The sequence below is a fragment of the Rousettus aegyptiacus genome, unplaced genomic scaffold, assembly GCF_014176215.1.
Source record: "Rousettus aegyptiacus isolate mRouAeg1 unplaced genomic scaffold, mRouAeg1.p scaffold_m13_p_18, whole genome shotgun sequence".
NCBI lineage: Eukaryota > Metazoa > Chordata > Mammalia > Chiroptera > Pteropodidae > Rousettus > Rousettus aegyptiacus.
The window spans coordinates 18583593-18605088 of NW_023416293.1; the positions used below are offsets into that span (position 1 = coordinate 18583593).

The following is a 21496-nucleotide window of genomic DNA, read 5'->3' on the forward strand; positions in this document are numbered from 1 at the left end:
GAGTTCCTGCCGACTCTCCACTCATCCCCGGGGGAATTTACAGAGCACCAAATGGCCTGTTTCATCAGTTAATTACTCACAGTCACCTTCCCAGCAAAGCCAGCTCATATCCCAGTTTTAAAGATGAGGAAATCAAAAGTGTTCAGTGAGTTGACAAGTGGCGCAGGGATTAAAACCCAGAGCTCCTAGAGCTCCTGGCGCTGGGCCTCCAGGTGACTCGACATGGCCGACAGGCGAGCTGGGCAGCATCGAAACCCCCCGGAGAACCAGCCCACCCCGCCCGTCCCAGGAAGCGTGCAGCTCGAAGTGGCTCAGTCGGCGTGACGACAGCTCAGATGCCGCGCTGTGCGCTTGTGAGAAGCTCGTCCCTGTGACACACACCGTGGGGACGTGGAGGTCTCGGCACCACCACCAACCCAGCCTGTGGTCTCCCGTCCCCGCCCAGGCGGCCAAGCCCTGGGCGCTCCCAGGTCCTCCGTGGGGCCTGTAACACACACTCTGTATCCTCAGGCCTGGCCCGGCATTCCTGCCATTAAGTCACTTGGAAAGCCTGGGCCCCGCCTTATCATTTTTTCCATTGAGGCCAAGGCTATTTGTAGTTTCTCCACCTGTCACCAGGCCCGTTAGGCCGCAAAGGGTGAGCGCGGCCTCATCGCCAGCTCCAGCCCGTTTAGAACACCACGCTTTCCTGGAATGTTCCGTGTTAGGGACTCTTTACGAGTCTGCTTTTCCTCTGTGCCGTTGCCCTTGGGGTGGGTGACATGTATTGTGTTACATATATACTGAGTGAGCATCTTTTAAGGACTGAATTATTCCCATTTGTAAATGAGGAATCTTTGATAATGTACTAATTGCATAATATGCTCATAATTAAAGAACAAAACAATACAGATGTTATAAAAGGATTATTGTAGAAATACCTATGAAAAGGAAGCAGGAAAACATAGTGGACTAGAGGAAAAGCTAATTTTCAGAGTGTAATTAAAAGTGCCAAATGGAATATAGTCACCAACGCAGTAATTAAAATGGGAAATTGTGGAGAGTATTAATCAAAGGATAAAACAGAATGTACCATAGACCTAAATGTAAAATTCAAAAGTGTAAAACTCCTAGAAAATAACATAGAGAAAATCTAGGTGAGCTTGGGTTTGGCGATGAGCTTTAAAACACATTGTCCAAGGACAATCTGTAGGGGGGGGGGGTGGGAAATGATGTTGGACTTCATTAAAGTTAAACAAAGAAACTTTTGCTCTGTGAAAGATTCTATTAAGAGAATGAGAACACAGGCTACAGGCTGGGAGAACGTATTTGCAAACACATGACTGATAAAGGGCCGGTGTCCACGACATACCAAGAACCCTTGAAATTCAACAATAAGAGAACAACCCAAATTAAAAACAGACAAAAGATCTGAACAGACACCTCGAGAAGGGAGATCTACAGATAGCAAACAAGCATATGAAAAGATGCTCTATATCGTGTATCATCGGGGAATTGCAAATTAAAAAGAGACCCCACTGCGCACCTGTCGGACTGGCTAAGCCCACCCGCTGTCATCTTCCTTCAGCTGGAAGGATTTCTCTTAACCCTACCTGTTGGCGATAAACTCCTTCAGCTTTTGTGAGTCTGAAAAAGTGCGCACCTTCACCCCGAACTGCACTGCCCCTGGGAGTAGAACTCTAAGCTCGCAGCGGCCTGGGCAGACTCTCAGAAGTCTCCCCCTGTCTTTGCCTTGTGGCGCTTCCAAGGAGAAATCTGCCATAATCCCGACCTGTTTGTAACTTGCCTTTTTTCCCCCTCTGTGCACAACGTGGCTTTTATCCTCTGGCTGCTTTTAAGATTTTCTCTTTATCATTGATTCTGAGCAATTTGATGTGGTTTTCTTCATGTTTCTTGTGCAGCAGGTTCACTGAGCGTCTTGGGTCTATGAGTTCATAGTTTTCATCAAATCTGGGAAGCTTTCGACCATTACGCCTCCGAATATTTCCTCTGTTCCTCCCTGCACCGCCCTTTCCCAGGGATTCTTGTTACTTGTACTGTATGTCACCGGATTTCCCACCACTCACTGATTTGTTTCTTTTTTTTATTATTTAAAATTTTAACGATTTCTTGCTAAGTCTTCAAGTTCATCAATTTTACCCATGACCATTTTAAAGTAAACTCTTGGTTTGAGATTTTTAGAAGCATGATTTGGGGCTATAAGTCCATATACATGTGAGAGCCAGCTTATATTTAGAAATTCTTAGGGACGAATTTTTTCCCCTTTCGCTCAACACCAAGATTTAAGACAGGCCATCTTTTGTTGTGTACACCACTCGCTGATGGCACGGCCCTTCAGAGCTTCAGCTCCTCGAGGAAGAGCCCCGTGTTAGACTTTCTCTGCTGAGCACGTCCTCGCCTCAGTCTCCTGGGCTTGGTATACTGCGTGCCCACGAAATCCCACACTCTTCTTTATTTAGGAAGTGTGCTCAGGATGAAATTTGGCTTTAGACGCTTGTAATGCTTCTCTCAGCTCCTGGCCTTCTGGACATGTCTTACTTTATTGGCAGCTCATCGATGTATTTACAAAGATGTTTAACATTATTTCATCCAGTCTTTTAATTGATTTACTTCACTGAACTTCTTTCAATCCATAGACCTTATCAGAAAAGGCCTTCCCAGCACCTCATAAACCTCACCATGTAGGTAATTATCCTTCTGTAAACAAAATCCATCCTATCGACGTCTCAAAGAATTGCTTCTCTGGTGATATTAAACACTTGCAAAGTTCTTTTGCATAAATTATTTCCTTTATTCTTCATAGTACCCCTGGTGAAGTATGCAAGGTAGAAATTGCTCACATTTCACAGGTGGGAAGCTGAAGCTTGGAGAATAATTTGTCCAGCATCACACAAGTAATAAGTGATACCACTAGACCTTGGATGGAAATTCAATGTGAGATGTGAATACATTACAATAAGTAATTCCTTTGTACATGCCTCCAGTGTATTGTTTTTAAAGCTTATGCACATTATCTAGTTTACAGAATTAAAAGGTTTATGATCAATACTCTGAGTGTTTAACCCACCGTGCTTCTAAAACTTTATGTGGATACCAGCCAGGGGCGGGTCTTATTAAAAAGCAGATTCTGATTCATGAGGTCTAGCCCTGCCCAGAGCTCTGCTGGACCACGAGCCCCGAGAGGCCGCTGCAGGTCTGCAGACCGGCCACTCTGAGTGGCAGGGGCACAGCAATTTGTGCAAGCAAAGGAAAGGCAGAGTGGGGGGCGGGGCGCGGAGAACCGCATCGGCGCCAGGTGGAGCCGGGTCTGGACCTGCGCGTCACGAGACCTCAGGCAGCTTTCGCTCCCGCTCTGAGCTAGAGTTCCAAACAAGTGGGAAATAAAACACCTGAGTTAGAAAATCTCTGCTGTCACTTGGAAAGCTCAGTTTTCACATCTGAGTGCACATCCAGGTTGTCCCTGCTCAGTCCTGAGTCCTGCTTACCTGTGCCCCGCGCCTCCGCCCAGAGTTCCAGGACAGCAGTTAAAGGACTGTACCCAGCCCTTCGTTTGTGTTATCCTCTCCCGTTTGGCCTGTGAGCTCCTTGAAAGTGGAACCAATTTATTTTATTCTTTGTCCTACCAGCAAGACTGTGGTCTCTGGTACTTATAACATGCTCAAACCTATCTGCTGAATGAAGAAAGTGACCTGTTTGACCTGCTTGGTCCAAATTGTTTGGCTGACCCAGACCTGATCCAGAGAAAATTCTAGAAATTCCTCTCTTGCTACATGGAATATTCCTAAATTGAGGTGGCTCAGGGAAGTGGCCATTCAAGAACAAGAGTTGAACCTACTTTCCCCTAAATTCTTTTGCATTGGGTTTCCTTATGCTCTCGTGGGGAGAATCACTAGACTAAATTAAAGAATTACATCAGTGGATATTTGACTGGCCGGGATCAGAGCCAACCAGTTAAAATGAGACAGACCAAAATGTCTGCCTTTGAGAGCAGCAGTCTAACACAGTGGCTAAGAAGTGTAGAATCAGATCTATGTTTGACTCCTGACAGAGGCCCTTATTAATTGTGAGCTGCATTACTACTCATTGACCTGATAATCGTCTTTTAAAATGGCCTCCTATGTGCCAGATGCTGTTCTAGGTTCTGGGGATAATGAGATCTAACATCAGCGACACACAGCTCACACCTGGTGATCGCTCGCCCTCAACAAGTGGTCAATATTATTATTAGCAACTCTATCTAGTTCTGACATCCAGAATTCAGGCACTAACGCCCGAAGGAATCATACATATGCCAATGACGTGAAAGAAATTGTTAAGGAATGGTTCCAGCCACCACCCAAGTTCCAGTCAAGATTAGGAGGCGTGTAAAAGCCTTCGCCGACCTCCCTCACTTCCTCCTCTCGTCTGGCACTGTGCTCTGTTCTTTAGCATCTAACACCCTTCATCCCGCCCACCCGGTGTTCTCGTTTTCCAAAAGACCAAATTAAATCTCACTACCTAGAACCTAAACTCAAATTCACCATCTCAGACATTGCCCAAGTAAAAGAACTGGCTCGAATGGATGTTCGTGAATGGCACACATAACCCTGTATTCGACTCCACCTCTCCCAGGTATTCGATCGAGAATGCTCTCCCAGGCTGATCTGGCTTGAGTGGAACCTAGAGGGCAGTTCTAGCAGGAAGAGGGTCTCTTCCCTGGAGACTGAAGTTTGCCAAAATAGACAATAGGGACGGGAGAGTCAGACGGAAGGATGGGCGTCCAGAACAGGAACAAAGGACTGAGGCAGATACCAAGAGATAGAAGAAACAGCCAGAGTGTGGAGGAGTAAGGACCCTGAGACTGGACCCTGGGGGGCTGGGCAGATGGCAGGTGACCTCCAGGAGTGCCTGAGATGGGCGGTGGCTGCCCAGTGGTTTGCTGGGCTGTGATGAGAGCGTAACCTGCAGAACCAACATCCAATCCTAAATGAGCTGTCTATCAATCCCAGTGGCTCTCCAGTTAGCGGGCTATGTGGGACATCGTTTTTGAGCAGATGGACTTCCAATATTCCTCGCCTCCTGAAAATTCGGGAGGATGCACATCCATACCCTCTCCACCCCTCCTCCAGCCACTTCTCCCCCACTACCTCCCTCTCCCAACACAAAGACTGATGGTCGAGAAGTTAAATCCGCATTACTGAGAAAATGCTGCTTTTAGGAAGAATGACTTGCATGCAGTGATACAGAAAGACATCCAAGATACGAAGCTACATTAAGAAAAGGAGGTTGCGTAATAGTTATATAGTTTAGTCCTAAGTTTTTTAAAGTAATATTTATGTATGTGTGAATATGCATATAAAAATTCTGAAAGCATTCACAAGAATCTGTCAACATTGTTTGTAGGGTTAGAGTATTACATTTATAAATGTACATTTATAACAAACAAACAAATTGAAACACCCTCAAGCACTGCGGAACAGCAGCTCGCCACCCACCTGTCCCTTGTCACTTTCCTAAGGGACTCTGAACCTCCTGGCAACTCAGAAAAACCGTAAACATCTTCAACAGGAAAGAAGGTGGGCTGATGCATGAATGAGCCTTGAAAATGCCAAGGATTTTATGTTGTTTTAACAACAAGTAACCATAATGAAACTTAATTTTATCTCTTGCTATTTACCCAGCTGCTTTCCGGTTCTGTGCGAATCGAGGTGGCCTACCTGAGGGCAAGTCCAGTCAAAGCCAACCGTAGGTAGAGAAAAAGTCAAATAGGAAGCTAAACTGGATTAATAGATGAGATTTCAGGTCTTGATGACGTATTATTCTAGAGCTGGCAAGAACGCCCCTGGGGTAATAGAGGCTATAATTTATTATAAATGCAACATGTACTCACTGTAAAAAACGAACAGTACAAAACTGTACGAAATGAATAGTTGAAGTTCCCCCGTCCTTCCGCCCTTCCATTCCCCATGGTTCGCTGTTATGAACGGTTCGGGGTGTTTTCTTTTAAATACAAACATTTTAGAGGCATATGTAATTTGCTTCCACAAAAGAAATCACTTTTGCAACTTGCTTTTCATTTCTAAATCACGACATAAAAACTTGGAGATGTTCCATGACTTCTTTCATCAGCCCCCTCCACGTGGACATTTGTCCATATCTGTAGGGTAGATTTAAAAAATGGAATTTATGGGTCAAAGGGTCCATTTATGATTTTTGATAGGTAGCAACAAATCCTTTACAAAATGGTGGCATTGAAATCACATTTTCTGTCCAGAAAATAAAAGTAAAGTAATATGACATTCCTGTCTGACATATGGGTTTGTAACAGTCCACTTGGATGGGTTACGTAACCTCTTCAAGTCTCAGTTTCCCCATTTGTAAAATGAGAATCAGCTCCCCCCTCTCAGGAGATAATTCATGTAACGTGACCGCCACAGTGCTTATCACATACACAGCCCTTAATAGATGCCATATGGTGAAGAATCTGGAAAACAAGCGTCATGAGATAGCAGAAAAGAACTCGCTGTGTATTGTTGTCTTAAAATATTTGGAAGGCGACCATGTGGAATCAGATTAGACGTCTCCTCCAGAAGACAGATGGGACAACTAATGGGTAGAAGTTACATCACTTCTTTTTCCAAAAACAGGATGAGTTGCGGGGCCTGTCCTGTGGATTACTCAATTTGCTGGGCCTTATTTAAGAAAAAATAATATGAAGCTATGCATTCTAAATTCGGTACAAAGTCTTGGAAAGGGCCATGCAAGTGAGGAGCTCTGAAACTTAAGATTTTCAGTAAATTGACCTCGAGATGATTAACTTTTGAGGTAGTGAGGCTTTGGGGACTGGAAAATTATTTTCGGGGCCATACCAGCTGTATCATATGTCTAGAAATCAAGGAAGCAAAAAGGTTTTTTCAGAAAAACTTTTAAATGGTGTTTTCTATTGATTCCTATCTTGGGTAGGAGTTGGAGTAGATAATGTGTAATAGCTCTTACATTTCTATGAATCTAAAAGTCATTAATGTGTATCAAAATGGCCTAAATATGTGCATTCAGAAAAAGAAAGAACAATATTAGTTACTATTCCTTAAACAATCAATAGTCCTTAAAGTTTAAGTTTCTTTTGTGAACAAGAACTGTGTGATTCCAGCGCAGTGGAGACTGGAAAGGAGACTTGGAGGTCCCAGGACGAGACGACAGGATGGCTTGAATATCAACACAACGGAAGGAGGGAGCCAGAGGGAAGCAAGCCACCAAGGTGTGTCGAGGGCATCTGGTGGCACAGAGAGAGACTGAATCCTGAGCCATGGAATTTTTCACTAGCTTGAGGTGAGACGGTGGCTGAGTGAGATCTTAGGCAGGTGAACTGAAGTCTTAAAGAAGAGCTGGCGGAAAGGGACGCTTGACCTCTAACTGCAGCTCGGTCACTAATGAGTTGATCTCAACCAGGCCCCCTAATTTGCTAGCTGTGGTTAATGGCAGTCCTGGGTTCAAGTTCTGGCTTTACCAACTATGTCATATGGCCATGGTGAGGTTACACAATCTCTCCAAACCACAGTCTTGTCCTGTGTGAATGGGAAGGATCATACTTACTTTACACATAAGGGTTTTGTGAGATTAGATTAGGTAGCATTCAAAACATTCTCTATCATGCCTGGCACAAATTAAGTGTTCAATAAATGTTAGTTATAGTTATTTATTTATTTATTTTAATTATGGGCACCTACTAAGTACTGATTTTTTGTGCCAGGTGTAATGGGCATCCCAAGCTGCAAGGTAAGATCGACTGCCGAGACCTTGCCAAGCACCCTACTGAGTGCTCTGTGAGTTGTGAGTTTTTACAGCCCTGTGGATGGAGCAGGCATCCACTTGGCCTGGTGTGAATGCCGTTCACTCCTCCCTCTCATTCCTTCAGATGGCCTTCCTTGGACTTGGGGAGCTTCCTCACGGGCATGCTCAGAGCAGCTCTCCACTAAATGCTCAGTTGGGATGCTCTGAAGACCTCCGGAGACCAATCTCTGCGGGCCCTCTTCCCACACACAGCTGCCCTGCGAACACCAGCTGCCTCTTTTCCCTGACTCCGCTTCCTCTCAGCTCAGCGAGGCCTCCTGACTTGACCTCCGTGCTCTGGCCCGCAGGTTCTCTTGAGGCTGGAAACTAAGGCAGTCGTAGGACTCTCCTCACACATTTCCATCTCTTAGGATTCCTGTCCTTTGTTGCTTGATGTCCAGTGTATTGAAAATCATTCTTTCATATGCTTTGCCTTTTTTTTCTTCAGTTGTTTCAGAAGAGAAGGCGATCCCAGCCCCCACACCCCACCTTGGCCAGAAATAGAAGTCTTTTCACTTCTACTTACATCTTAACTTTAGCCATTATTCTTTCAAAAAATTTTTTTCTATTTTTCCTATGCTGCCACTTCAAGGACTCCAATTACACTGATCTTAGGCTGTCTAAAGTTTTCCCACAGCTCACTGACACTTTATTTTCTAGTCTTTTTTTTTTTTTTTTCCTGTGTCATACTGGGTCGTTTTTACTGCTATGTCTTTAAGTTCACCCACTTTTTCTTATGCAATGTCTACACTGTAGTTAAGCCCATTCGGTTTATTTTTAATCTCAGATGTTGTACTTTTTATCTCTAGATATTCAATTTGGGTTTTTAAGAAAATAACTTCCATGGTTCAACTTAGCCTGCTCAATCTTTCCTCTAGCTTCTTGAAATATGGAATACAGTAATAATTACTTTTCATGTTCTTTTCTGCTAACTCCATCATGTGTCAGTTTTGGACCAGTTCTGATTGATTGATTATTCTCATTATGGATCACACTTCCTGTTTCTTTGCACACCTGATAATGTTTGATAGGTGCTAGAAATTACAAACTTCACCTTGCTAAGTGTTGAATGAATTTCTAGAAATATCTTTGAGCTTTGCTCTAGGGCACAGTTAAGTGACTTGGAAATAGTTCGATTACTTCAGATCTTGATTTTGAGCTTTTTTAGGTAGGACCAATACATCGCTTAGTTTAGGGTTAATGTCCCCCGCTTCTGAATACTCTATCTGATGCTCTGTGAATTATGAGGTTTTTCACTCTGGCTAATGGAAACAGGAAGTATTTCTGATCCTTTATGAGTTCCAAGATCATTCCTTCTAATCCTTTTGGGTGCTTCTTCACATGGCCTCAGGGATTCCTCTCCTGTTCTGTAATTGGCCTTGCAAATTCTAGTCATGTTGGCCCCTCTGAACTCCCAGTTTGGGGAGACCACTGAGCTATACCCGGCTTCCCTTTTATTGTACTGCATCTTGGAAATCTCTCAGGCATACGCCAGTGTAATTGTAGTGGTCATGTTGTTTACTTCCTGCCTCTCAGGGACCGTCATCCTTCTTTGCCTGGTTACCAATGTCTTGAACATCTTTTGTTTTCCCCCCAGATTTTAGTTGTTTCAGGCAAGACGATACACCTGTTGCCTTTTATTTCATCTCATTTGGAATCTAAAGTTCCCATTGTTAATTTTTAAGATTAACAAATTTTGTAATTGATGATCGTTTCTAATAGTCAAAATTTACTAATAAACTTGTTCAGAGAGTATATTTTTAATCCAAAATATAAACTTAAAAATTTAAATTGAAGTCCAAGCAAATTAACTTAGTCACTGCTTGCAAAGGTACTTACTCCTTCAACAAATAGGCACACTTCTAATTGCTGGAGATTACAGCTGTGAACAAGACAAAAATCCCTGCCCTCATGGAGGTCACATACTAGTGAATGTTTTAAAAAATGTTAATGCAATGTATTTGCTAATTTGTCATTTTGCAGAAAGCTTGAAACAATAAAGCTCTGAGGTAAAAATATTCTGAGGAACAATGATAAATCCAGGCATACTTTCAGCTTGAAACACAAAAAGTCATGTAGTATCTGTGGGCAACTTTCATTCAATTCCAGCACAAGCTTCATGAAGCACAAGCCTCTGTATCTCCAGCGCCTTATGTAATGTCTAGGGGAGGATATAGTAGGTGCTTAATAAAGTTCAAACTGCTTGTCTCAAGTGACCCTGTCTCGGTTCCTTCAGGGCATAGCTCATAGGGAAGAGCTAGCCAGCAGCGTAGGGATGAAAAGGCTTAAGTGTGACACACCAGGACGAGATGCTGTGTAACATGAAGTGGGCTGCTCATCCTCCATTGTCCATTCTTTTCAATTTATGTCCGGCAGGCGAGAGTTTCCGTTCCTGACATTTCAATGTGGCGGTCCAAGTCCCTTGCCTTGATTTCCTCAGGTGAGGAGGAGAAAGGAAGAAGAAAGATTTCTGTCGCTTTTAAACTTTACTTTTTAGGGGTGTATGTGTGATGTGTGTGATATTAAATAAATATATGCAAATATATGGAAAACATAAATATGCAAATGACATATGGAAAACGTGGGTCAGGGACCCAGGTTGTGGGGGATCCCTCCTGGCACACGCACACCCACCCACCCTGGTACTCAGCCAAGCGCCCGCGAGTCTGGCCAGCCTCCGGGGGCCAGCAGGACCGAGTGGGCAGGGTGGGGGCTCAGCTCGCGGCCAGAGGCGTTGGGACAGCGGCAGGAGCTGGACCAGGAGCTGCCCGGAGCTGCCAGCTTCCCTGCCCGGAGCTGCTGGGCGCGGCGCGGCGTGGCGGGCAGGGGCGTGCCCAGGGCGTGAGCGGCGCGGGCCGCGCTCGGCAGGGAACCTGGATGCGGGGCGGGCGGCCGGGGATGTGGGCGGGACTGGGGGCGGGGCCTGGGCGGGGCGGGGCGGGACGCACGGCCACGTGACGGGGCGCGGGTATAAAGCCGCGCGGAGCCGCCTGCTGCGCGAGCTGGTGCTTCCCTGCGACCCAGCGCCCGGTCCCCGCCGCGAGGAGCCGCGTCTCCGCCTGCCCGCCCCGCACTGCGCCCCGCCGCGTCTCCGCGTGTCCGCCGCCGTCCTTCGTCCGAGCCCGCCCGCCCAGCACCATGAACCAGGTCGAGCCCGGCGTGCAGTACAACTACGTGTACGATGAGGACGAGTACATGATCCAGGAGGAGGAATGGGACCGCGACCTGCTGCTGGACCCCGCCTGGGAGAAGCAGCAGAGGAAGGTCAGGGGCGCGCCGTGTCCCCCCGCGGGTCTGTGTCCTCCCGGGTGCCCGTCGTCTGTGTCCCTCCCCGCGGGCTCCAGCCTCGATGACGAGCGGGAGCGGTCGTGCTGTCCCGGGTCGCCTTGTCCCGCCTCGCGTGCTGTCCCGGGTCCTCACGGCCCCGCGCGGGGTAAGAGGGGACACGTCCGCAGACAGGCACGACGCGGGGCGTCGCGTGTGAGTGCCGTGAGAGTACAAAGCGAACCCCGCTACATGTTTCCCCTCTGACCTGTGTTAGCCCCGACTCTGAGAGCGGCGACTCCTGAGTCTGCGACCTGGGCGGCGGAGGTACACTCCCCTGGCCCGTCGTGCCCACAGGGCCGCCCCAAACAGTAACCGAAGACCATTTCTTAACTGTCACAGGCTCCTTAGAGGGGCTGCTGTATGAACACCGCACATTCACCCATAAAGTAATGATTATTCACACTCTATTTATGGGTCACTGAGGTAAGTGCCCAGGATGATGGTCTCTGCCAGTCCTAAAAGTTCCCTGCCATCCTAGTTGGCACTCTCTGGGGCCCAATGGAACATTCCACGGTTCAGGGCTTCTTCCTGATCCCCTTGGCTGGAACAAGCAGGGACGCTCACCAGGAGGCTCAGTCCCACCTCCTGCTCGACTGGCACAGAGCCGGCCTGAATCAGGCCTGCCAGCACAGAGCTGCTCCCCGGCCTTATGATGACCCCTGTCACGGCAAAGCCGAGTGCCCTGAGCTTTTCCCGTATTTGGTGGTGGTGGGGGCAAAGTGGGCTCCCGGCTCAGGGCTGCTTTTAAGTGGATGACCTTTGCGGATCATGTGTGGCATGGGAAGTGCTGCGTGTAGCCGCTGCTGTGGGTGATTACTGCATGAGTGGGCAGCACATACACCCCGTACTTCTCTCCCCGAATGTGAGCTGGAAGGAGTGAGGTCCCATGTTTGGATAATTATCAAGTAACCAAGCATTATTTTTATATCCAGATTTCTCTTTGGTGGCTACCGTCTCTCTTTAAGTATAGCATATATTCTTATTTTAATGCTCTAATTTAGCTACACTTCATTGCCCACCTTAGTTTCCTAATGCTTCCACCATCACTACCTTCTCACAAACAAGAGAATGGAAGTAGAAATTGAGTCTATAAAGGGAAATAAAATTTCAAAGCTTCCACCATTTTTTAAATGACTTATTGTGAGGGAAACACAGGGCCTAAGGACTATTAAGGTGTCATCTGGACTAGTTAGTTGATATATCACCAATCAGCAAGAAGTGAAAAAGTGACTAATTTTTATCAGTTCCTTTTTAAAAATTTTTTTCTCACAATTTTGATTATTACATTTTTCATGGATTAAAAAACTCTCCTAAGTCTTTGTTTCAAAGATAGCTTTTTTTTTTTTTCCTCATGAAGAACAGTCAAATAGCTAAGGAATTAGGTAGTCTGCCCATTGATTTTGGAGTAACCTAATCACGGTGACTTCTGTTGAGTGTTTTAAAGTATGGCACAAGAGCAGGAGAGAGCTCCTGTCAGTTTCCAAAGACCACACTGACATGTTTTGTTCCATGTTTAATTTTTAATGTATTCAAAATGTTTTTGAATATAATAGCATTGTAATTTTTTTAGATTTGTGGTTCCTGTATAACTATATATTACCGTAATTCTATAGTGCTTGATGTATATTATTTTTAAAAAATGGATACACTTATTTATTTTTTTTTTTTGGATATACTTCTTGATCCCAGTTCAAGATAATGCTGAAAAGTTTAAAGTGAGTATTTTTTTCTTAGGCTAGAATGTTTGTTGTATACATCGAGGGAAACAGACAGACACAACGTTAGTCACAGAGCTGACCAGCTCCAGCAGATACTCTCTTTTTACTTTTGGTGCAGAAGTACTCGGGTCGGTAAAATAATATTGAACTGTGAGCTCAGTGCAGCCTTGCGGTGGCCTCTATTTATGTCCTGTGAGACAAGCAGTTGGAACAGGATGAGGATAAATGCCATTGTTTCTATTGTGGGCCACCTTCTCCACACTTGCCATTTCAGTGATATGCTGGGTATGAGACCTGTCAACAGATGCTGGTAACACTCAGTGACGTCTACAGCGTTATAAGGGACGCAGCGCCTAATTATATCCGCAGCTGAGAGAGTCTGATGGGCTGCGGTAACCCTCACTACAGAAGGACTTAATAGGAGTGTAGTGCTTTTTGTTAGGTTTTTTTTTTTTTTTATTGTGGTAAATTCTTATACAACTTACTGTCTTACTCATCTTCATGTGTACTGTTCAGTAGTGTTAAGAATATTCATAGTGTTGTGCAATCATCTCTAGAACTCTCTTCATCTTGCAAAAACTCACCTCCGTACTCATTAAACAGTAGCTTCCCGTTCTCCTTCCCCGGCCCTGGCAACCACCATCGTACTTTCGATCTCTGTGGATTTGACTCCTTTAGATGCCTCATATAAGTGGATTAGTACAGTGTTTGTCCTTTGATGACTGGCTTACGTTACTGAGCATGATGTTTTCGAAGTTCATCCACGTTATAGCCCGTGTCAGAACGCCCTTCCTTTTGAGGGCTGGTGTCCCATTGTGCGGGCTGACCACACTCCGTTTATCCATTCATCCGTTGGTGGACACCTGGGTTGCTTCTACCTCTTGGCTATTGTGAATAATGCTGCTATGAACATGGGTGTACAAATATCTCTTCATGATCCTGCTTCCAACTTTTTGTGGTTTTTATACCCAGAAGTGAAATTTCTGGATCATGTGGCAATTCTGTTTTTAATTTTTTGAGGTGTAGTGCTTTTTCCAAACAGAAAATGTTGGCTTTGTTATGAGAAGGCGGACATTTTCCAGCACGGTCATTCCTCTCAGGCCTGCTTCTTAAACATGTGTAGGAATATTCGTCTTCATGTAAATTAGGCTCTTTTTGTGGGACTTTTGAAACTTCTAGAGCTTTGGCGAGCTTGTCCTGGAACCAAGGAACACATTCAGCGCTAATTCTGCTGAAGCCTAATCAGGAGGTGACTTGTCAGGACAGCAATGCTGAGTATGTGTGCTATCTCCCCAAGCACAGGGCACTGTCCTCTGCTCCCGGAGGCTGGCACAGGCCTTTTAAGGAAACGGCCTGGGTGTTTCTATGCGTAAAGCGGCCTTGCGTCCTTAGCCTGTGTGCGGGTAGATGATGGATAACTGGCTGTGCCTGCCGTCGGAAGCCTAAGAGCCGTTCGTTAGTGCCACATTCAGAGTTCTGTGGGTTTTAATCAGTCCTAAAGAAATTCAGGTTCTGTAGATTCACAATTTAGATGGACTGGTTTACCATTCACCTTGGAGCACCTCCTGTCGGTCCTGTCGCCCCGGCTAAAATGTCGCCATGTGGGGTCGGGCACGCGGAAGGACACAAGTGCGGGAGCAGGTGCTCGCGGGGTGGGGGATTAAGCAGCGAGCCGGGAACTCCACAGTGGCCCCCGTGAGGGCTCCCGGAGCAGCTGCTGCTTAAGGGTCAAGGTGGAGGCCCTTCTGCCTGCACAACTAAGTATGCCCTTGTGTGAATATTCCCCAGGAGAAAAGGCACTAATTATTCCAAGGTGAACAATTAATGAAAAGCTTACGAAATTTCTCAGATTTGTGAGACCCGGATGACTCAGCTCAGCCTGGTGCTCTCCGAGCATAATCAAGTCACTAAACCTTTTGAGTTTTCATGTCTTCATGTAGGAAACACAGATAAATGGTGCCTCACAGGGTTTTGCAGGACGAAAGGTTAATGCAATGGCTCCGTACACTGTGAAGGAGCCAGTAGATGTTCAGTATGTTTTTTCTGTGCGGCGAATCGAGTTAACTTTCCCGGGTGGCTGACAGTGGTCATTGTGCTTGGACTTGTGAGGACGGGTGAAGCACAAGGTTCGTTCCTTTGTGACTCTATCCTTTTTTTATTGTGGTAAAATACACAGCATAAAATGTACCATTTTAACCATTTTTAGGTGCAAATTCAGTGACATTAATACAGTCACATTGTTGTGTGACCATCACCATCATCCATCTCCAGAACTTTTCCGTCATCCCAAACCGAAAGTCTGTGCCCATAAATAATAATGTCCCATTACCTCTCTCCCCTGCTTTACTTTTGAATACAGGATTTACACACTCAAACACTTAGAACATAAGACATTGTTTTATATTAAGTTGTAGATGCTTGTTCTATAGAGAGCAAAAATTGCAAGAGGTCAAATAAGGAAAGTCATTGTGGGTAAGAATAATGAGAATAATAATATAACAGCTTTCTGAGTGTAGAGCATGGGGTGGGCCTAACTTTGAGTAATAATTCAATATTAGCTGAGTGGAGAGGCGAGAGAATTTCTCTAGCATTTCTGGCTAGAGAGACAGAATGAGCAGCCTGTTGTGAGTTTTTTGGGGGGAGGAGTGGCAAGTGTGAGGTCACAGTATAAGTGTTTATTTACCCTTTAACGCCATCAAAGCACCCTCACATCCATTATTTCACGAGACCCCTCACCCAGACTCTGATAAAGAGACGAGGGGACCAGCTCGGAGGCGCGAGTGCCCGAGGACAAAGCGCGGTGCGCAGGCCGGGATTTGGGCTCCCGACGCTGGCTCCGTGCTCTTGGTCGTGGCTGCTGCCCACGACGTGTTGGAGGGGGTGCGAGGAGGAGACAGGCTTCTCCAAAGCTGACGATGCAGCTTCAAGTTTGGGGAGAAGATGGGGTAGGAACTGGGCCAGGCTGCGGAGGCCTGGGATGCCGGCTGGCGTGGGCTTCATTCTCCAGGCAGTGAAGAGCTCTGCGGGCGTTGAGCTGGGGGCTGGAGGGTGGGGGCCTGGGGGGTGGAGAGCCATGCTTACGATAGTGTCCTGTTTGCAGAGTAGGTCCCAGTGGGCCGCCGACAGACGGGTTAGAGCGAGGGGGCTAATAGAGGCAATGGTGAGGAAGGCATCAATTTGAGGGTGATTAGGGGGGATTTCAAGAAGTACTAAATGAGCCCATGGTGCTCCAGAGGAGGCTGTGGTATGAGTCCAGTTAAGCAGACATGATCCCATCGTGAGAGCGCCTGGACCTAAAGCTCAAGACAGTGGTATGTCAAACAACAAACAGCTACCCGGGAGAGGCTGTTTGTTTATCCACCGGGAGGTGGTGTCTGGATGCAAAGCTAAACATGACAGGATGCGTTACCAAGTGCAGGCGCATGAGCTGCAGCGCTGAGGGCGTGCGTGTCTGTGTGGCCATCGCGCGGAGGAGGGCTAGGGGTCCCGGGCAGCCTTTGAGGTCCAGAGGAAGTTGCTGACGGACAAGCAGGTAAAGGCAGGATCTAGTATGAGCCCCGAGAAGCAGGTGTCCCAGAGGGACTGTGGTTCTAGCTGTGCCCTCGGTTTGCTGTGGACAATCACAGGAGCAGAGTTCTAGGTCAGAAAGTCGCCTTGGTCGTCCTCTCTTAGGCACTGTGTCCTGGGGGCCGTCCTTCCCCTTCAGCCGCATTCACCGAGGAAGAAACTGGACCCCCAAGTAAGATGTGATTGTGGGAGGCGGAATGTGACCTCGCGCTGGAAACTGAGTTAACACCCCTTCGGAACCTGTCAGAAGCCGCTGCAGCCAGTGCCCGCAGCTGGGAGACACCCACAGCAGCGGGGTTCTCGTGTGGGCGGGAGCTGCCGTGATGAGCAGAGGAGCTGACACGGAACACGTTGGAGGACGGGCGGAACTGTACCACCGTTTCCCAGGGAACGGTGCTGATTCTTCCAGAAAGAGCAGAAAGTAGAGAGGAGGGCAGGGCGAGCTGACTCCTGTGCTCCACGAATCTCAAAGCAAGGAAAATCTTGAGGGCAAGAGATGGGTCTTTCTGCACCTATCTGTCTGGGCACACGCACATACACCTCCTCCCCTCCCCCCAACTTTCTAGATCAGAAACTAGGTGTTTTTACCCATTGGAGAGCAAAATATGAAGGGAGCGCAACGTGACCGACCGTTCCTCGTTTGTGGGGCAGACGTCTGTCATGGTGCTGCTGGCAGCCCGGGACAGACGTGCGTTGGCAGCACCCTGGGTCTCGAGGAGCTCACAGGCGAGTTCTAGAGACGGAAGTCAGTGGGCAGCACGGGGGACCCCGGGTGCAACCAGGCCGGTGACAGAGAGGAGAGGAGGTTCCTAAGTGTCCCTCGTGCGGCCCCCTGTCCTGGTGAATGGGGATGGCTCCCCGGCTGGCACGTAAGCCGGGAACCTGGGTGCCGTCCTGGAAGCCTCCTCTCCCAGCTCCCGGGGAGCCCACTTCCCAAAGTCCTCTGGACCCCGCCCCTTCTTCCCTTATGTGCTCTGAGGCCTTAGGCTTTCTGCATTTCCTGCCTGGATTAGGGTGGTGGCCTCTGGCTTTGTCACCCGTCACAGATCATGCTGGTCTGCAGACTTCTCTCCATGATGCTGGCAGCGGTGATCTTTATAAACCCCACGCCTGGCCGCGACATTTTCTGCCTCAGCTTCCTTCGTGGCTGCCGTTGCCGTCAGGAGAGAGTTCAGACCCCTGGCGAGGCCAGGCCCGCGACAGCCTCTGCCTGCTAGTCCTCCTCCTGCAGGGGCTTTCCCTGCCCGCCCTGCCAGGGGCCCCCCTAGCCTGCCCTAGGCCCACCGTCCTGGAGCTCCTCCCACTCGGGCCCGCCTCCGGAAGGCCCGCCCTCTGGGCTGGGGCCCCTGGCGCTGTCCTGGTGTCCCCTGAGGGCCGAGGACAGGGCTGGGCCCGCACTGGGCCTGCTCACAGTCTGCGCTCACGTTTGTGGAATGAAGGAATTATGAGTCATTTTTGAAAAGAACTTAGTGCAATTTAAAAATTTTAAATTTAACAATTAAAAATCTATTTGCTATCTTTATAACTCCTTGAGCTATAAATACATTAATTCCAACTCATGCTCGTTGTTTAATGCTTTTTAAAAATGTTTTCTTAAAGTATCTTCTCAAGTTCCCAAAATGATTAAGTTGTCTGATCTAATTCTCATTCTAAAGCTGCTAATTAAAAAAATAATAATAATTTGGAATTTAGAGATTTTGGAATAAAAAAATCATACACTCAGATTTGTTTAAATTATAATAAAATGCGTCACCATGTTAATGAACCAAGTTCTGGTAATCTAAATTTGATTGAAATGACTTTTTTCTCGATTGAAACCTTTTACCCACTTAATAAAGAAAATTCCGATTCCTTAATGTTTCAGATAATTATCAATCTTAGTTTTATGTGTTTGTATATAAAACCCAATGGAACAGATTTTTGGGAAGATGCCCCGGGCTTCGGAGGAGTGTGGCTGGGGCATAGGAGCCGGGCATGGGCGGTTCTGAGGAGTGGGCGGTGCTGGGCTGAGCCGGCCTGAGCGGTGTCGGTGACTGCGGGCCAGGTCCGGAGCCAGGTCCGCGACGCAGCGGAGGACAGGGCTCTGCCCTCCCGGGCACGTCTGTGTGTTTTTGCTAGGGGGTAAATATGCTAGTCACAGTCAGAAATGACGTACGCCAGAGGTAGACTCTTATTGTAGGAGCTTTCTCTTTGAAAGGGCATCTATCTTGGGGGAAAAAACTCATCTTTTAGTGATTTTTTTTTAGTGACTGTGAGGACCAAATGGACAAGTAGGTGAATGAGATTGTTTGGTGGGAACAAGGACAGTATTTAATATGGAGCTGTGATCGAGTCTTATATAGACGATTATAATCGTGATAGCCAAATCAAGAAATCCTAGCCTCTAAAGTCCTAAGAAGTCTTTATCATAGTCGAACAAGATGTGAAAATAATTATTTAGAGGGTAAGTGATGTCACTGCTTTATATTAGGAATATGAGATACTTCTTATGTATTAGGTTGAACCACGTGAAATTTTGATATGACCATTTTGACCTCCAAAAATTGCAGTTTCTTAAGGTTCAGCCTAACAAAACCGTGCTACCGCTGTCGTCCTCTGTCCTCAGGGCCCTTGACCGACTCCACAGTGGCCAGGCCAGAAAACTGAGTTCCAACCATTTCTCGCCTTATCTCTAAGGCCTTTCACATTCATTTGTGAAAGTAAGGGAGAGTTGGGTTCTAGAGAAGTTAAAATATGAGGTTTAGCTCAAGGAGAAAGAAAGGGCAAGGCTAGAGAGGTTCAGGTAGAGGTGTGATCTGTTCATAGGCAGTGGCTGAAACCCTGGGGAGAGGAAGTGTGGGAAGATGCACCTGGGCGGCGCTGAGCTGCAAGGTGAGCTCACACAGAGGCTCCTGGGCTGCACGGTGAGCTCACACAGAGGCTCCTGGGCTGCACGGTGAGCTCACACAGAGGCTCCTGGGCTGCACGGTGAGCTCACACAGAGGCTCCTGGAGCAGCAAGGTGAGCTCACACAGAGGCTCCTGGGCTGCACGGTGAGCTCACACAGAGGCTCCTGGAGCAGCAAGGTGAGCTCACACAGAGGCTCCTGGGCTGCACGGTGAGCTCACACAGAGGCTCCTGGAGCAGCAAGGTGAGCTCACACAGAGGCTCCTGGAGCAGCAAGGTGAGCTCACAGAGAGGCTCCTGGGCTGCACGGTGAGCTCACACAGAGGCTCCTGGGCTGCACGGTGAGCTCACACAGAGGCTCCTGGGCTGCAAGGTGAGCTCACACAGAGGCTCCTGGGCTGCACGGTGAGCTCACACAGAGGCTCCTGGGCTGCACGGTGAGCTCACACAGAGGCTCCTGGGCTGCACGGTGAGCTCACACAGAGGCTCCTGGAGCAGCAAGGTGAGCTCACACAGAGGCTCCTGGGCTGCACGGTGAGCTCACAGAGAGGCTCCTGGGCTGCAAGGTGAACTCACACAGAGGCTCCTGGAGCAGCAAGGTGAGCTCACAGAGAGGCTCCTGAGCTGCAAGGTGAGCTCACACAGAGGCTCCTGGGCTGCACGGTGAGCTCACACAGAGGCTCCTGGAGCAGCAGGGACGTGACCGGAACGTGGAAGCGTTGCTGCTCTGGGTGGAAACGTGCACATACGAGAGGACTTGGAACCCTCGCACTGTCGAGATGTCTTTGATTTTCTTCCTGGAGAAATCTCACCTTGGCATTCCACTGGGACTTCGCCAGTCAGTCTGAGTCTGGCATTCGAATTGGTTTAGTCGCTGGAACAGAAGCCCAGGCATTTGGCATGTGGAGTGGGGTGTCTTTAAGCTCATGAGATAAGTTATTCTTTCACAGAAAGTGAAGAGCTGCAAGAAATTCGTTGGGGTGGCGCGCTCCTGCCTGCGACATGCACCCTTCTGCAGCCGGAATGGCCGGCGATGGGCTCTGCTGGGCGGGACTGTGGAAAACTCGTAAGGATTACCGGAAGAAGTCGAATTTACTTCATCTTAACATGCTAGATGTAGATTTTAAACCCAAGATAGATTTCCTTTTTCTAGTTTATCATATGTAAGACTAAGGAAATTATTGTTCTTGTTTAGGTGTTTTGTTTTAAGGTTAAAAAAATATTAGCATTTTGCGCTTTGGAGAGTGTTGGTCATGACAGTGGTAAAAGACGCACACAGAATCGTGACTGTTTGGAGATCACCCCTAGAGGGTAACGTTTTAATGTTTTTCTGTTTTGAAACAAGCACAGTTTTCAGGGGAGGCAGGGGTGAGGGTCAGGTTGGGCTGGGATGTGAGGAGGCGATATTAGTTGGAAAAATGCAAACCATGTAGTTTACATTTTGCAAACTGTAAAATTTCTATCCTGTACAATTTTATGAAATTTTATGCTGATTACTTTATTACATGCTTTGATCTTACATGTTAAGTTTTGGCACAAGAGGATGTTTTAAAATTTTTTTCAGTATAACACCAAAACAAAAAGAATGCCAATAAGACAGCAAAAGTGATATGTTAATATATGGATTTTTGCCAGTGGGAGGCGAGTTGATACGTTATAGCGTCCCAGCTGTTCACTGGATGGGGCGGAGCAGCTATTTATTGAGAATCTCGGGGCACTGTTTTAACCATAGATATTATTTTTATTCGATCTTTGCAACAATCTTGAGAGATGAGTCTTGTTATTCTTATTTTTGAGTGAGGACATTAAATCACTGTCCTGGGGTAGCTGAGGGTCGGGAAGTGGGAGCTGGCACACACACACACACACACACACGCACACACACACACACACACACGATTGTGTCCAAGTTATGAAGGTGCAGCTCTGTCTAAAATTTGGAGGTGCTAATTATTTTATTGCATGTTTTGGTCAGCAAGTGGCAGAGCTTTTAACCACGACTTTTTCTGTTTTTGTTGCTTTCCGCTCAAATTTGTAACCCACAACCCCGAGCAGAAGCCTGGGATTCAGTATCCCTAATTTTTCACTGTCTGTGGAAGGATGTGCTTGTATGTGAACTTTTGATTTCTAAATGGCACAACTTGGCACATCCGATGAGAAAAAGACTAAATTCTAAGGCGTGGCACGTG

General features: G+C 47.2%; 1 protein-coding gene across 2 annotated transcripts in view; it reads left to right on the forward strand.

Moving 5' to 3' along the window:
- Positions 1 to 10858: 10858 nt before the first annotated feature.
- The window catches only part of ACTN2 (actinin alpha 2), a 63217-nt gene continuing 52579 nt past the window's right edge, over positions 10859 to 21496 (forward strand). Inside the window, exon 1 of one of the 2 annotated variants that reach the window (XM_016163424.2) lies at positions 10859 to 11073. In XM_016163424.2, coding sequence (XP_016018910.1) covers positions 10948 to 11073 — 126 coding nt within the window. In that variant the 5' untranslated portion in view covers positions 10859 to 10947. The remainder of the gene's footprint in view (positions 11074 to 21496) is intronic. The other variant, XM_016163423.2, reaches the window with a different exon arrangement.